This window comes from Neolamprologus brichardi, chromosome 2 (genome assembly GCF_056152115.1).
Source record: "Neolamprologus brichardi isolate AB-2024 chromosome 2, ASM5615211v1, whole genome shotgun sequence".
Taxonomy (NCBI): Eukaryota; Metazoa; Chordata; class Actinopteri; order Cichliformes; family Cichlidae; genus Neolamprologus; species Neolamprologus brichardi.
In genome coordinates this window covers 16,953,729-16,968,322 of record NC_142105.1, presented here as the reverse complement: position 1 = coordinate 16,968,322, position 14,594 = coordinate 16,953,729, and the positions used below count along the sequence as shown (strand labels likewise).

The window sequence follows — 14,594 nt, the reverse complement described above, 5'->3', positions numbered from 1 at the left end:
GGGCAGCTCAAAGGCTTTGGAAAATGTGAAGGAGTGCATGGATTTTGAACTTTAAACTGTTTTTTCATAAATTTGACAGATTTCCTGTTGACAAAGACTTTCACACTACACCAAATAGATAGATAAACAATTCAATGGAAAAAGTTACAGTTTTTCCACTGCCTGCCACATAATAACCTACAATTTTATTCTATTTACTAATTCTTGTACATGTACAATAACAATATTAAGACATCTCAGGGATTAAGTGTTTAGCTAAAAGTCTTCACACTGACAGAAAGGGGATTTTCACTGGTCTGGCCCACTTAAGCTCAAAGCAGGCTGTATGTAAAATTAGTTAGTTAAAACAAGGTTATGGATCGCTAGCACTGCTATTGTTTGCTTGTCTGTGCATACATTTGGCTGTGATTTGTGTTTTTGAGTCCTAGGACCCGCCCCCTGACGATAGATGTAGTATAGTGGCTTCTGCCTCGGCTCTTTCTGCTCCTTTACCCTCGTAAAGCAGCAATCTGGCCTTTGTGTTAGGTTGCTGTTCCTTTTTGGTTTTGTGCTTTCAATATTGGTTAATATATGAGCTTCAGGAGCCTCCCCGTGATCCTGATAAGGATAAGCAGAATGGATGAATGGATTGATGACTATGACCTCATTAGAGAGTAAATGGTTGTTGTGTTCCAGCCTTACAAGCCAGCCGTAACCGCGTCCTGATAGTTTCTGCAAAGTTTATGGAAATAATTTGCAATCATATTATTAAATCTGTGAAAGGACTTCTGTGACAGGACTGCTGCTGTCTACCCAAACTAATGTGACTGGAGTTTGTTTTAGAACTTAGATCTTATGCTATTTATGCCTTTTTTTGCTGCTCTTTTTTTAAACTTATTCTTTTAAACTGTATTTATTCATTTTAAACTGCATTGCTTATTGCACTGTAGAGGCTGGTGAGAAACAGCATTTTGTTTCAGGCTGGGTAACACCATATGAAATGACAATAAACTTCTTGAGTCCTTGAGTCCTAAATATAAAAATAAGTAAAATGGCCACTTTCTTAGGACCAACTGTTCAACTATTGGCTAATGTGAATCTAATCAGCCAATCACAGGGCAGCAACCCAATGAATTTTTGGCATGATTGTGCAGGAAACACACTGAAGTTCGGTTTGAGCATCAGAATGAGGAAGAAAAGGGATTTAAACAACTTTAAATGTGGCGTGGTTGATGGTATCACACAGGCTGGTCTGTGATCTGCTGGGATTTTCCCACACAACTCTCTCTAGTGTTTACAGAGAGAAGAGGAAATATGCAGTGTGCAGCAGTTCTTCTGGCAAAAATAACTTGTGGATCCCAGCAGTCAGAGGAGACGGCCAGCTTCAAGCTGACAGGAGGGCAACAGTAACTCAAAAACAACCAAGCCATGCAGAAGAGCACCTCTGAATGGGCAACAGTGTAAGCAGATGGGCGACAGCAGCAAAATACACACCAGCTGCCGCTCCTGTCAGGTAAAAACAGTACATTGATGCCACATTTCACACATGCTCACCAAAACTGGACAACAGTAGATTGGAAAAGGGTTGCCTGCTCTGATGAGTGTTCTTATTTGCAGCACCTTCATGCTGCCTTCTATCAGTGCTTCTGGCAGGTAGTGGTGGTGTAACGTGTGGGCTGATGCTTTCTTGGCACACTTTGGGAGTATTGAGCATAAATGGCACAGCCTACCCGAGTACTGTTGCTGACCATGTCCATCCCTTTATGACCACAGTGTATGCATCTTCAGATAACGATCAACAGAGCTCAGATCATCTCAAAGTTTCTCGAGCATGAGTCCACCCCCCGATCCAGTAGAAGATTTGGATTAACCTGCTGCTGATTGCTGAGCAGACTGACTGAAGTTAAAGCCAACTCTTTGATGTAATACTTAAGCAGCACACACACATACACAAAAGAAATGACTGGTATGTATAATTCAATTCAATTCAATTTTAGTTATATAGTGTGTGAATGGGTGGATGACTGGATGTGTAAAGCGCTATACAAATACAGGCCATTTACCATACAGCGCCAAATCACAACAGCAGTCGCCTCGAGGCGCTTTATATTGTACAGTAGATCGTACAATAATAGATACAGAGAAAAACCCAACAATCATATGACCCCTATGAGCAAGCACTTTGGCGACAGTGGGAAGGAAAAACTCCCTTTTAACAGGAAGAAACCTCCAGCAGAACCAGGCTCAGGGAGGGGCGGGGCCATCTGCTGTGATTGGTTGGGGTGAGAGAAGGAAGACAGGATAAAGACATGCTGTGGAAGAGAGACAGAGATTAATAACAGATATGATTCAATGCAGAGAGGTCTATTAACACATAGTGAGTGAGAAAGGTGACTGGAAAGGAAAAACTCAATGCATCATGGGAATCCCCGGCAGCCTAAGTCTATTACAGCATAACTAAGGGAGGATTCAGGGTCACCTGATCCAGCCCTACCTATATGCTTTAGCAAAAAGGAAAGTTTGAATCTTAAGTAGAGATAGTGTCTGTCTCCTGAATCCAAAGTTAAAGCTGGTTCCACAGAAGAGGGGCCTGAAAACTGAAGGATCTCCCTCCCATTCTACTTTTAGATACTCTAGGAACAACAAGTAGACCTGCAGTGCGAGAGCGAAGTGCTCTAATAGGGTGATATGGTACTACAAGGTCATTAAGATAAGATGGGACCTGATTATTTAAGACCTTGTATGTGAGGAGCAGGATTTTATAATTCTGGATTTAACAGGAAGCCAATGAAGGGAAGCCAATACAGGAGAAATCTGCTCTCTCTTTCAAGTCCCTGTCAGGACTCTGAGTGCTCTTAGAAATTAAACTTACATTTATCCATGATATCTTGTTTCAGTAGACCAAGAAAATTCAGAGTAGCCTCAGCTGTGCCATCAATTAAATGTAAAACAGTCTTTAATTGCTAAATACAAATAAATATAACATCGTGCTATTTGCTACGTGATGGAAGCAAAATCTCAATAATAATATTTAAGGAAATGGAAATGAATGACTGCTATTGGTTCTGTTCAGTAAGTAAATGTGTGGTTGTTGCAATAACATGCTTGAAACGCCAACAGAACAAATCACACAGAACACAAAACTAGATAATATATGAAAAAAGATTTTATGGTTTACCATAACAGACGTAATTGTGCACACAACACATTGAAAGTATTGCTCGCATGACTTTAAATTCATCCGGGACTAAACCTTTGAGGTTGTTTATTGCAGTCATCATGGCAGCAAAAGCAGAGCTACTGAATTCAAGTGTTATGCTGGAACAGACCGTCTACAGACAAAGTGTCAATGCTAGAAAAAAGCACTACAGATGTGCTGTTCTGGGTTAAAAATCCTAGTCAAAGCATTTAATAGACATTGAAGGTTAAAACAGGTTTCAGTTTTATATTCTGTGAATATATTATCTGCCTATAATGTAGCACAGCTTTGGTCATATACATGAAAGATTCTTATGGCTCGAGAACAATAACGGACACATGGGAAGTTGAGAGGAAAAAGCAGCTGAGAAAATGTTAAATATGTTCAGGAATGGAGGAGAGGCAGCAATAGGTGCTTCTATGTGACATGTGAAGTAGTTGTTTTTGAATATTTGCCACGTGTCATAACTTAAAGACAAACATAAAGACACAATTTCATATTTTCTTAACAGGTTTCCCCTTCGCACAGTCCTAGCATGCATGGCTCAGACCCTGTGATAGTCAGCGCTCTATTAGATTCATCTCAGCACGCAGCACAGACGATGATCACCTCGTAAACGATCGTAAAAATGAGATCCAAAGAAAAGCCCCAAACCAAACCTCAACCTTTATATCATGTAGCCGTTAAAGAAGTCCCACTTTACTGCACTTTACTGTTTACACTCAGATTGGATTCACTCTGTTTTGGTTAGCTCAGAATAACCACATAAAACAACAACACAGTACATCTATGCCCACTACACTTGTGTCTGTTTGTCTTTAGGTGCAAGCGTGTCTCCTTTAAGCTTTCTTCATCCCTCTCCCCATCAGGCAGGCGAAGATGGTCATCACCATTTTGGGGTTGACCTCTACCAGGTCTTCAGGCAGGGCATAGACTTTGGCACCAATCTTCCTCGCCATGGAGATGGCATACCTGGAGAAAGGAAGGATGGTAATTAGAGCGTATCACCTGATCATCACAACGTTGATGTAATAATCAGAATGCCCCACTGCCAGCTAAGGTTCTAGATAGCAATGTAATGAAATACAAAAGCCCAGTAACTACTGGAAACAAACAGAGCAGCAGAGGTGATTACTTGGCATTGTTCAGTTTGTCTTCGTCTGACAGACGTCCCTTTTTAACCAGCTCAAAGTTGACACTCTGCGGCTGGATGGCATCAATCAGGTCGAGAACTGGCAGACTGCTACTGATTATTTTGTCCTAAACAGAAGAGCACACAAGCATCACGCGTCCACAGCTGGCCTTTCACTCTTCACAAGCAATAATCCACAATGACAAAACAGAATATACATGTGAGAATATCTGACATTACACTAGTAATTGGCTAGTTTGTGTAATGAATGCATACTTTCTCTGGCAAAGTGTAACTTTTTACCTTGAAGCTATTTATAGAGGAAGTCTTGCCAGCGCCAGACAAAGTTTTGTCAACCCAGGAAATGATCACATCATCTCCAGCAACTTCTCCATGTCCAAGGTCTTTGAGGACATTTAACGTGTACCTGCATGTGGATGTGAGAATATTAGCCTCATTACTGAGCACTATATTTCCCATAAGCCCCGGTGTTTTTAATCATCAGTGCAACGATGTGTCTCATCATAACAGCTCAGTGCATTAAACTCAATGAACTTGGTGAGAGAGTTCTGACTTTTTCGGTTTCCATCCTGAAACAGCAGCACCCCCTATCTGTCCTCGACTGTAGTGCAAACCCAACATAGGAATCAAAAGAAAATCACCTCCTCATCAGCTGCCACACCAGTGCCAGGGTTAGAGTAGCATTTCCGTCGTACAGGTCCTGTCCACCAATCCCCACCAGGACAAACCCGGCTCTTTGCTTCCCCAGCTGCACGGCGTAGTTACAGTTTTCAATCTGCAGTGCAAACAAAGACATTTTTGGAATCTGCAACTTGTTGTTTACACTTTATACACTGTCCCAACTTTTTTTGGGAATGCTAGTTTTTACACGCACACAAACAAAACATTGCAAATTTCAAAAGCCATATTTAATTTATAGTAGAAAACATATCAAATGTTTAGAAAGAGTAGATTACCATTTTAAATAATAATACTAAAAAGGTCAATCTGTAGATGCAGTTTTTTCTAAATTCTACTGTGAGTAAAATATGGATTTATAAGATTTGTTAATGTTGTTGATGGATGGATACATTCTGGATACATTCTGTTTTTACTAACGTTTTACACATTGCAACATTTTTTAATATATTTCACGAGTCATAAGTTCAGCTTTCAGGCTGATCTAAACACTAAGACAGCAGCCAATAAGAAAACAGTTGTCTTAAAGAGACGGGAAGAATGTGTGTCGAGTGTGAAACAAAACAAGGTGCTCCACCAAGACCCAATCTAAGGCATAAATATATGGAGCTGGAAATGAGCATCATACACACCCATTAAATGTGTATGTGTCGTTTCCACGTGAACATCTTTTATTAAAAACTGTTCTTTGAATGAAGCAGTTTGTGTATTTACCTTTTTTAAGTGGCCTCCTCCTGCTTTGAATGGAGGGCGATTGACTCTGTCCCATTCCACTGGAACCTTAATCTTTTCATAAAGCTGCAGAATCACTATGGCATCCTGCAGATCACTGTACACACACACAGTGGCGTGTGAGGTGAACATGCACATGTAAACTACATATCAGAGTGTTGCTAAACGGTACAGATCGCACACTGACCCATAGATATGATGAACATTTGGAGAGACGCCGAGAGAGTTCATCCAGTTCCTGAAAGTTCTCTCCTCCCTGGTCTCACCTGGAGATCGCGAAAGATAGAGTCAGCCACAGGATCTTACCTCAGCGACTACAGGAGCGAGAAAGTACATGCTCATCCATGCTTACTCTCCACAATCCACTCTTGGTTCTCTGGTTTAGTGAGAGCCGGGTGTTTGTTGAAGAGGGTCGCCACGAAGGCCATGTTGAGCTTAGAGTTTCCACTCACGACATCGGTGGCAGTGACAAACTGCCTGCAGCCCAGACGGTTGGCCTGCTGCAGCATGCACTCTGCTCTCTTTACCAGATCCTGCTCCTGTAAAACACAAACAGGCACAGAGGTGTGTGATATGCATGTATTTAAATGACAGATTCATCCTCTGTATTAGTTCTATTTTCAAGTGTTCAAATAAAGAAATTGAACCATTTTCTCTGACATCACTGGGGCATTTTTCTACTGTGTGTGTGTATGCAGAGTGTGTATGCAGGGTTAGGCCTGACTAGAACAGCACTACAAACAAAGAATCTACAAGGCAAACGACACACTGCCTTTCAAGCAAACTCACATATAGACCGCTCATTTCAATGTTAACATGGGGAACATCCTCTTTGCTGCCATCTGGGGCGATCTGCTCGAGCAGGTGGAAGTAGGCCTTGGAGTCCTGCGTGGGAACAGAAGTGCACAAAGGCAGAGACAGACCCGTGTCAGACTGCACTCATGTTTATTCCCAGCGCTAAAAAAAAGATTCTTCACCGTCAACAAACATGAAGGAGTAAAATTCAATTAAATGTAATATTTATATTCTACTTGTACTTAGCGTAGTTTGATTAGTTAAAGTCAGCATTTTGAGAATAAACATGCATTTTGAGTGACATTTATTCATTTATTCAGGGTTGATTTCAATAGCATTATGTGTTGTTGCAATATGTCACAATACTCATGCAAAATAAATGTAAATGTGTGTTTAATGTGTGTAAATGTGTGCAAAAATAAAAGTGCATTTACAAATTTTTATATGAAAGCAGAATACAGTTAATTGCAGCCAACTGCAAAGCCAACCTGCCTTTGCTTTTTAATATTTTACTGAACATCTATTTCAGCCGTCCCCAACCTTTTTTGCACCACGGACCAGTTTATGTTGCGGATAAGGTGTCGCGGATAAGCACTACAAAATGAAAGCAGCACCAGTACCAAAAAAAGAAGATTTAGTCATAACAAACGGGAAAAGACCCTGGAAAACTGAGTTAACGATAAATACGATACAAAATAACGATAAAAAACCCAAAAACCATAAATTTCACACCCGAGCCTCAACTCTTGCGCCCCAGTACCAAACGACTCTGGGGGTTGGGGACCGCTGATCTATTTAATTTGACCTATAATTATTTTGCTCATGCTGGGCTTTGGTGGAGACAATCAGTTCATCCTCTACCTGAAACAAACTATCCTCTGTCTTTAAAGCGTCCCTCCCCTTTAGCCAGCTTCCCTCTGATTGGCTGTCCCTCATGAAGAGAAAGTTCAGAGAAAAGCAGGTAGCTGTGTTTAGCCTGACATGACCATATCAGATATGTGAACTCAAACAGATCTTCTGTGAAACGTTCTTCTGTTTCACAGGGACTATTTGTGCATATTCTGCCCTCATCATTTAAATATTCTAGTTTAATGTTTAATAATAATAATAATAATAATGGATTGGATTTATATAGCGCTTTTCAAGGCACCCAAAGCGCTTTACAATGCCACTATTCATTCACTCTCGCATTCACACACTGGTGGAGGCAAGCTACGGTTGTAGCCACAGCTGCCCTGGGGCAGACTGACAGAAGCAAGGCTGCCATATCGCGCCATCGGCCCCTCTGGCCAACACCAGTAGGCGGCAGGGTAAAGTGTCTTGCCCAAGGACACAACGAGCAGGACAGAGAGCCCAGGGATCGAACCGGCGACCTTAATCTAAGCAACTATTCAAACGCCCGTAAGTCAGAGCTACAACCCATGAATGAAGTGTTTATACTGTCACAGGCATATTACCCTGAGGAGAATGTGATTTTTTTAAATTGTGACCCAACATCTGTAAAAGATCAAATAAGGATTCAGTTTCTGATAGCAAACAGTGAAGCGACTGGTTACATTTTCTTACCTTAACATCAGCAGAAAAGTTTGATATCTTCATCCCGACTTTCTTTAAATGGAAATTGACCCAGCGGAGCAGCAGCTCTTCAGGACTGAGCTTCATCAGTTGCTCCAGACTCTCACCTTCCTCTAGCAACGCTGCAATAGCTATACAGAGAGAGAGGAATGACTCTGGTGCCTAAACTAAACTCCAGCATGTATTTAAAGGACAACTGCTATATAAACTTTCATGTTCTGATCCTGGGACTCTCCTGTTTTTATCTGCTATAGTTCGTCTACTGTCATTTCAGCTCCTCTTCTGATTGGCTGCTCCTTACAAACAGAAGGTCTGAACAGTGAAATGAGCCAAGAGTCGAAAAAACTGTCTGAAACGGAGCGCGCTGAAGACAGGAATTAAATAAACTCATTATCTGAAAGTTCAGCCATCGGTCTAATTGTATATATATACAGCCTGGACAGGAAACCCATCACCACCTGGTTCTAACTAAGCAAATAGGTAGGAGCCTTCCATTAACACACAGACACATCCTGTACATGTGTACGGTATGTGTCTACTGTACGAGCGTGTGGGGACAGTGTTATAATCTGGGCCTGCTTCAGTCAGTTCAGGATGACAAAGCCAGGATTCACTGGGCTCAAACTGTCAAAGAGGGTTCAGATTTTGTCAAAAAAGTCAGTGCAGCTTTGGAAGTAAATGTAAATGTAGAAGTAAATGTAGTGACACTGCACAAGCTTAGTGAAGAGCTAAAGGCGGTTCAATGTGACATTTTACAGTGAGTCACTTTTTTGTGGCCAGGAAGTGAAATGATAGAAAATATAGGAAAACAAATAATGGGTCCCCTTTAAATTGTGTTTTACTGTTTGCATGTTTGCAAAATTCCCTCTCCACAGACAAATCTATCTGCAAATCTATCTGTGCTCCACCTTCATTGCGGCTCAGCTCGATATCGGCAAACAGCCCTATCTTGATAATTTGCCAGAGGAGCCCGAGCACTAGATGAGGTTTCCCCTCCTTCAGATCTTGAGCTCCGATGTTGACGACCTGGCACCCGATGGCTGAAGCAGAATTCAGAGCCAAGTTCAGATTCTCCTGTAGGATATGAAGGGTCAGGGGTTAAATCGCATTAAGCCAGCACGCGATTAAGATGTGAAAGGGAACCAACTGACCTGTTTGGTGAAAGGAGTCAGTTTCTTTTTGTTGATGGTTCTCTCGTCGATGGTGTCAGGCACAGAGAGGTTGATGAGTTTACTGAAACAGTGAGCGTGAGGGAAGCATCTTAGCGCACTGCCTGAACGTGACAAACAGCGTCTAAAGAAAACTGCTTTACCAGAGCATGATGCCATCTCCGACAGCTTTAAACAGATCCTCGGTGTTGGGGTTGATGGGGAGAACGTGCTGACAGTCGGGATCCTTCTCCAAAGCCGAGTTGAGGTAGTTGGCAAAGGCGAAGCGCTCCTGCTCTGAAATACGACATAGCCAAGTGTCAGATCTGTTTCTGCAACGACTAACACCTGAGGCTGTTTGATCAGAGAGTTCTCTGACTCCTCTGGGCGGTGACATCACACATATTATATATGCCGTTACTAACCAGAGATCGAATGTTGAGTTCCTGCACTTGAGAGCTCGCTGGTGCCCCCGATGGCTACAATGCCTTCTTTCTTGTTGAGAGCTTTCCTGAAACTCTGGGCTATGCGGTCGTCCTTGAGTTCCTTAAAGAGCTGAATATATATGCAAACACACGCTAACTTACAGACAATTAAACCATGGTTACTGTATATTTGTCAAGATAATAACCAATATGAGTCATTTATCACCTAATATGTTATGGTAGTTTGCCTTTCTTTACAGTACATTAGTATATAAACAGATTTTTATGTAACATGTTTACTTTTTTGGCTGCTGTGAGTAAACTGTTAGTAAAGCTGTGAATTACTACAGTTAGTTAACTAGTGTTACCTACAGCCTCGAACTCTGATAATTCAATTTTGCTGTCGTTGTTCAGGTCCAGCTTCTGGAGGAGTTGTCTGAGCTGATATCCGGGGACAGGACAGCCAACCTCTCGGAAGAGATTACCAAGTTCGGTGGAGGAGATGTACCCATTGCCATCCGCATCTACACGTGGTGTGTCGAGATAGGAAATGAAAGAGAACTTTACTTAAGCTTAAACTTCTACTCTTTATTTCTTTATTTACAGTTTTCCAGATATGCAGGGCGAGATTTAAAGTGCTGCCATTGTGACATGCTAAGAGTCAGTGCCCTAAAGTCTCAGCTTATGTTTACTTTGTAGTATTTTCCATTGAAATGATGTGCAAATCATGGCATTCTTTTCTCTTCTTACACGTTACACAGTGTTCCGACTTTTCTGGAGTAAAATTTGCTGAATTGCTCCTTTAGTGCAGCGGTTCTTTTTTCCTCCATGGATGGTTTAATGTCAGACAATATTTTCACGGACCGGCCTTTAAGGTGTCGCGGATAAATACAACCAAATAAAATGATACGACCAAGACAAAAACTGTGTTATTTTGTAAATTTATTAATAATAAGACAATTCACTGTGTAATTGTGTAACTTTAATAGCAGCGTCCTCCTGAAATGCACCAACAACATTGAGAGTAACATCCTCCTCTCTGCCCCTTAATGCTCTCTGGTCGCTATGGTAATGCGTAAATATTTCTTTCAAAATAAGACACACGACTACAAAACATATATAAAGTACATGAAAATATATAATTCACCATAACGCTAAATCAATGAGAGGGGAGACAATGACACCTGAAGTGTGTTGTTTATGCTCAGCCTGCTCCGCAATTTTGTTTTGGTAGCTGGAACTGCAGAAAACCCCGCTTCACACAGATAGTGTGTGTGTGCTGTTGTGGCAATCTTGGGATATTCTGCCATGACTTTTATCCAAAGTAGTTGATGTCTCAAACATACTTTTAAAGCTTTTAAAGCAGTTCGTGGGTCTTTTGTGAATGGGAAGTAGAACTCAGACTCTTTTAAAAGCAAAAACAGGTGATTGTGCACTAGTAAGTTTTTTATTTTTTCTGTGCGGCCTGGTACCAAAAAAATGGGAAAAAAGACCCAGTGAAACCGAGTTAGCGTTAAAAACCCTGAAAATCATCAATTTACACCCGAGCTTCAACTCTCGCGGCCCGCTAACGGTCCGTGGCCCGGGGGTTGGGGATCGCTGCATTAGACAATAATGGGAACGTAGGCGTATCAAAGCTTCTGTCTGCCAGATCCTGCACACGTACACAGGCGTGCACAAAGAGGCACTTTTCACAGTCATGTACATCACACAGTCAAAAATAATTCATAGATTTCTGCAATGTGAACGCACACACACAAACACACACATTTTTACTCACCCACTTTGTTAAAGGCCTCCCTTATCTCCGCCATCTCCTCGGCACTGAAAGACTTTGACATTCCGACACCTGTGAGACACCTGACACCTACACAGGCAAATGATGCATGTAAGTGCTGCGTACCAACTCCGGACACGTCGCACAGAGCATCAGGAGTAATGACCATAAAAGGCTTTTAAATGCAGATTCCTTATGCATGCATTGTGACTGAACTGGCTGCAGTGCTTCAGTCACCCTGCGCCAATAATTTTGTTTTTAGCAGTGCAGATTTATCTCAGTGATTACATTACTGCTGGTTGGAATAGCATTTCCCAGCTTTCCGTGATAGCGCTTAGTTTCAGATACATGGCTGCTCTTGAATAAATCAGTATGTCTCAATATGACATACAGACAGTTGTATTACTGTATTACTCATTATTTCTGCATTTACTGTTAAATGCTTCTCTCAACCTGGAGCCAGCTGCAGGTCTCACACAGCAAAACTCTGATAACTAAGTTAGGAAGAAGTCAGTAGCTTGAGCTATCACAGGCAGGGCTCTTTAGAGCTGTAATTACACCAGCCTATCATTGCTAAAATCTTCTAAAAGAATAAAACAGACGCCACGGGCATTCACTGGCCAGTTCCTCAAGTGCACCTGTTCTTTGTTGCCATACTTTAGGCCTCTTAGTACTAACCGAACATCATTTAAACACCATCTCAAAAGGACTTTGTCTCAGTTCCCTGTATGCAAATGGCCTGCACAGTCACCAGATCTCAGTGCTAAAGAGGACCTCTGGGACATGATGGAATGAGAAATTTGCATCATGGATGTGCAGCCAACAAATCTGCAGCAACTGTGTGATGTTATCGTGTCAATATAATAATTACAGGGGCGATCGTGGCTCAAAGAGTTGGCAGTTTGTCTTATAACCGGAAGGTTGCCGGTTCGAGCCCCGGCTCAGACAGTCTCGGTCGTTGTGTCCTTGGGCAAGACACTTCACCTGCCGCCTACTGGTGATGGCCAGAGGGGTATGGCAGCCTCGCTTCTGTCAGTCTGCCCCAGGCAGCGCTTTGAGGGCTCCGAAAAGCGCTATATAAATGCAATCCATTATTATATGGACCAAAATCTCTGAGGCACGCTTCCAGCACCTTGTTGAATCTATGCCATAAAGAATAAAGGCAGCTTTGAAGGTTAAAGGGGGTCCAACTCAGTACTTAAAAGGTGTAACTAATGAAATGGCAGGTGAGTGTACATTACAGCATAGAGCCTGAGTGGTATAATAGCCATACACTAATATCATTATTGAAAGCAGCTGTAAATAGAAGAAAAGAAGCTTGGTGTAATGACACAGGTTGTCCAGCAGAGCGGCTCCAAATATGCAGCTGGCACCAATTTCCATTTTCAATGTCAAATTTTCCAGCAATGATACCAAAAATATTAAATGTTATTAGGGATCATTTCGTACAGCCATCCAATAGGCCAGTGACTATCAAAGTGTGGGGCCCTGGTGGACCACGCAGGTACTGCAGGTGAGCTGCGGTAATAACAAAAATTGAACTAGAAATGAATTACATGCATACAAATACATATTTATATTAATACACTTATTAAAAAATATTTATATAATAAATGAGTTTTAACAGTTTTCTCACTCAATAAGGTTTTTTTTTCCAAAAACTGAGCTCGTATTAGGGCTGCATCTCTTGAAAAAATCTCTCATGCACCCTGATCATGTTACAGCATGACAAACAAATTAACAGGCAAAGCTGAGCGTGAATATGCAAACAGTGGTTTCTCAACCAGATACACATGGATACAGGCACTTGAATACAAGCCTTCTAATATCTATAAAAACTAGAAACAAAAATGCCCCTCCCATGTACTCTGTTAAGAAGACAACAGTGGTGATCAGACGGCAGTTAGCTATACCCACGGTTATTTGAATAAAGAAAGGAAAAGCATCTCTCCTAATGCAAACCAGCCCAAATATGTGAACATTATACTACTGCTTTGAACTGGTGCAAACAGCATAGAGGTATTTAAAAAGTGTTGCTGTTTTTTAATGTTGATTTTACAAGCTAGATTTCACAGGTTTTTAAGCTTTTAAAGGCAAAAAATGTGATTCGGATTATTTCAAAAATATTGTATTATGATCTAAACATTTTAATTGTGCAGCAACTCTTTCACAATACTCAGTTTTATAGGAAATGTACATATCATGCCGCCACCAGGTGTCACTGCTTTAGGAAGATCAGACCTTCAGATGGACGTGTCCTTGCCAATAAATCCAAATCCTTTTATGAGTATTATTATTAGTGTTTGTGTTTGTGTCTGTGTGTGTGTGTGTGTGTGTGGGGGGGGGGGGGGGGGGGGGGGGGGGAGGGAGGATGACTATGATTTGGACAAACCGACCACCTCAAAATTGCCCCTCTGTTGTGAGACGTGACATTGACTGAACAGCACTGCAGCACTGGAGCCCACTGTAAAAGTTTGGCTGTCTGCATGCAATTTGTACTGCAGATTTAGATTAGGCAGAGCCCGTGCACATGAATGATGTTTATAGCTTATAAAGCCTGACACATGCTCAGTGTGACGATGTCCAGCCGCTGCTGCTGCACCATCTGTCAATCACATTCTAGCACTCACTGAGAGAAAAAGACACTTTCACGACTATTAATGGTGTGACTGAAGCCTGAGTGGGAGTTTTATCAGACAGGCTGCAAGTAACGCACAATAGGCTGTAATAATATATGCAACTTAGAAGTTGTATAGTATTCCAAGAAGACAAAGTCATGAAATAAGAATAAAAGTAATACACAAGGTGACATTTTGCTTAACTACCATGTGTGCATACCATGAGCCATCTAACCCACAAATACTGCGTATTTTAGCGTATGTTTAAATATCATTGAATACAGTCTCTACAAGCATCCCCACATAAGCTGTAAAATGTGATTTCTAAATGAATGAATGGACAGCTGATGCGTCGCAGTGAGTTTTAAATTGTTTTCTTCCGATGCATAAAAGTCTTTACCTCCTGTCATTAGTCACGAGAAAACGCCCTGAAACTCTCATTGTGCTTACCTGTAGGATGGGGCAAAATCACCCGGTGAAACCAATCTCTCTGTCGGCCTCCCTCTGCCCCTCTG

The 14,594-nt window shown here is 41.6% G+C and overlaps 1 protein-coding gene across 1 annotated transcript; it reads right to left on the bottom strand.

Moving 5' to 3' along the window:
* Positions 1-3,123: 3,123 nt before the first annotated feature.
* On the bottom strand, positions 3,124-14,594 carry LOC102783352 (plastin-3-like). The gene is made up of 16 exons (XM_006781892.3): positions 14,530-14,594; positions 11,465-11,551; positions 10,057-10,208; positions 9,685-9,814; positions 9,424-9,556; positions 9,263-9,344; positions 9,020-9,185; positions 8,103-8,242; positions 6,531-6,626; positions 6,094-6,280; positions 5,929-6,007; positions 5,724-5,838; positions 4,973-5,106; positions 4,614-4,737; positions 4,314-4,438; positions 3,124-4,150 (listed from the first exon to the last, which is right to left on the bottom strand). Exons 2-16 carry the CDS (start codon positions 11,523-11,525, stop codon positions 4,018-4,020), a joined length of 1,857 nt encoding a protein of 618 aa, XP_006781955.1. The 5' UTR covers positions 11,526-11,551; positions 14,530-14,594; the 3' UTR covers positions 3,124-4,017.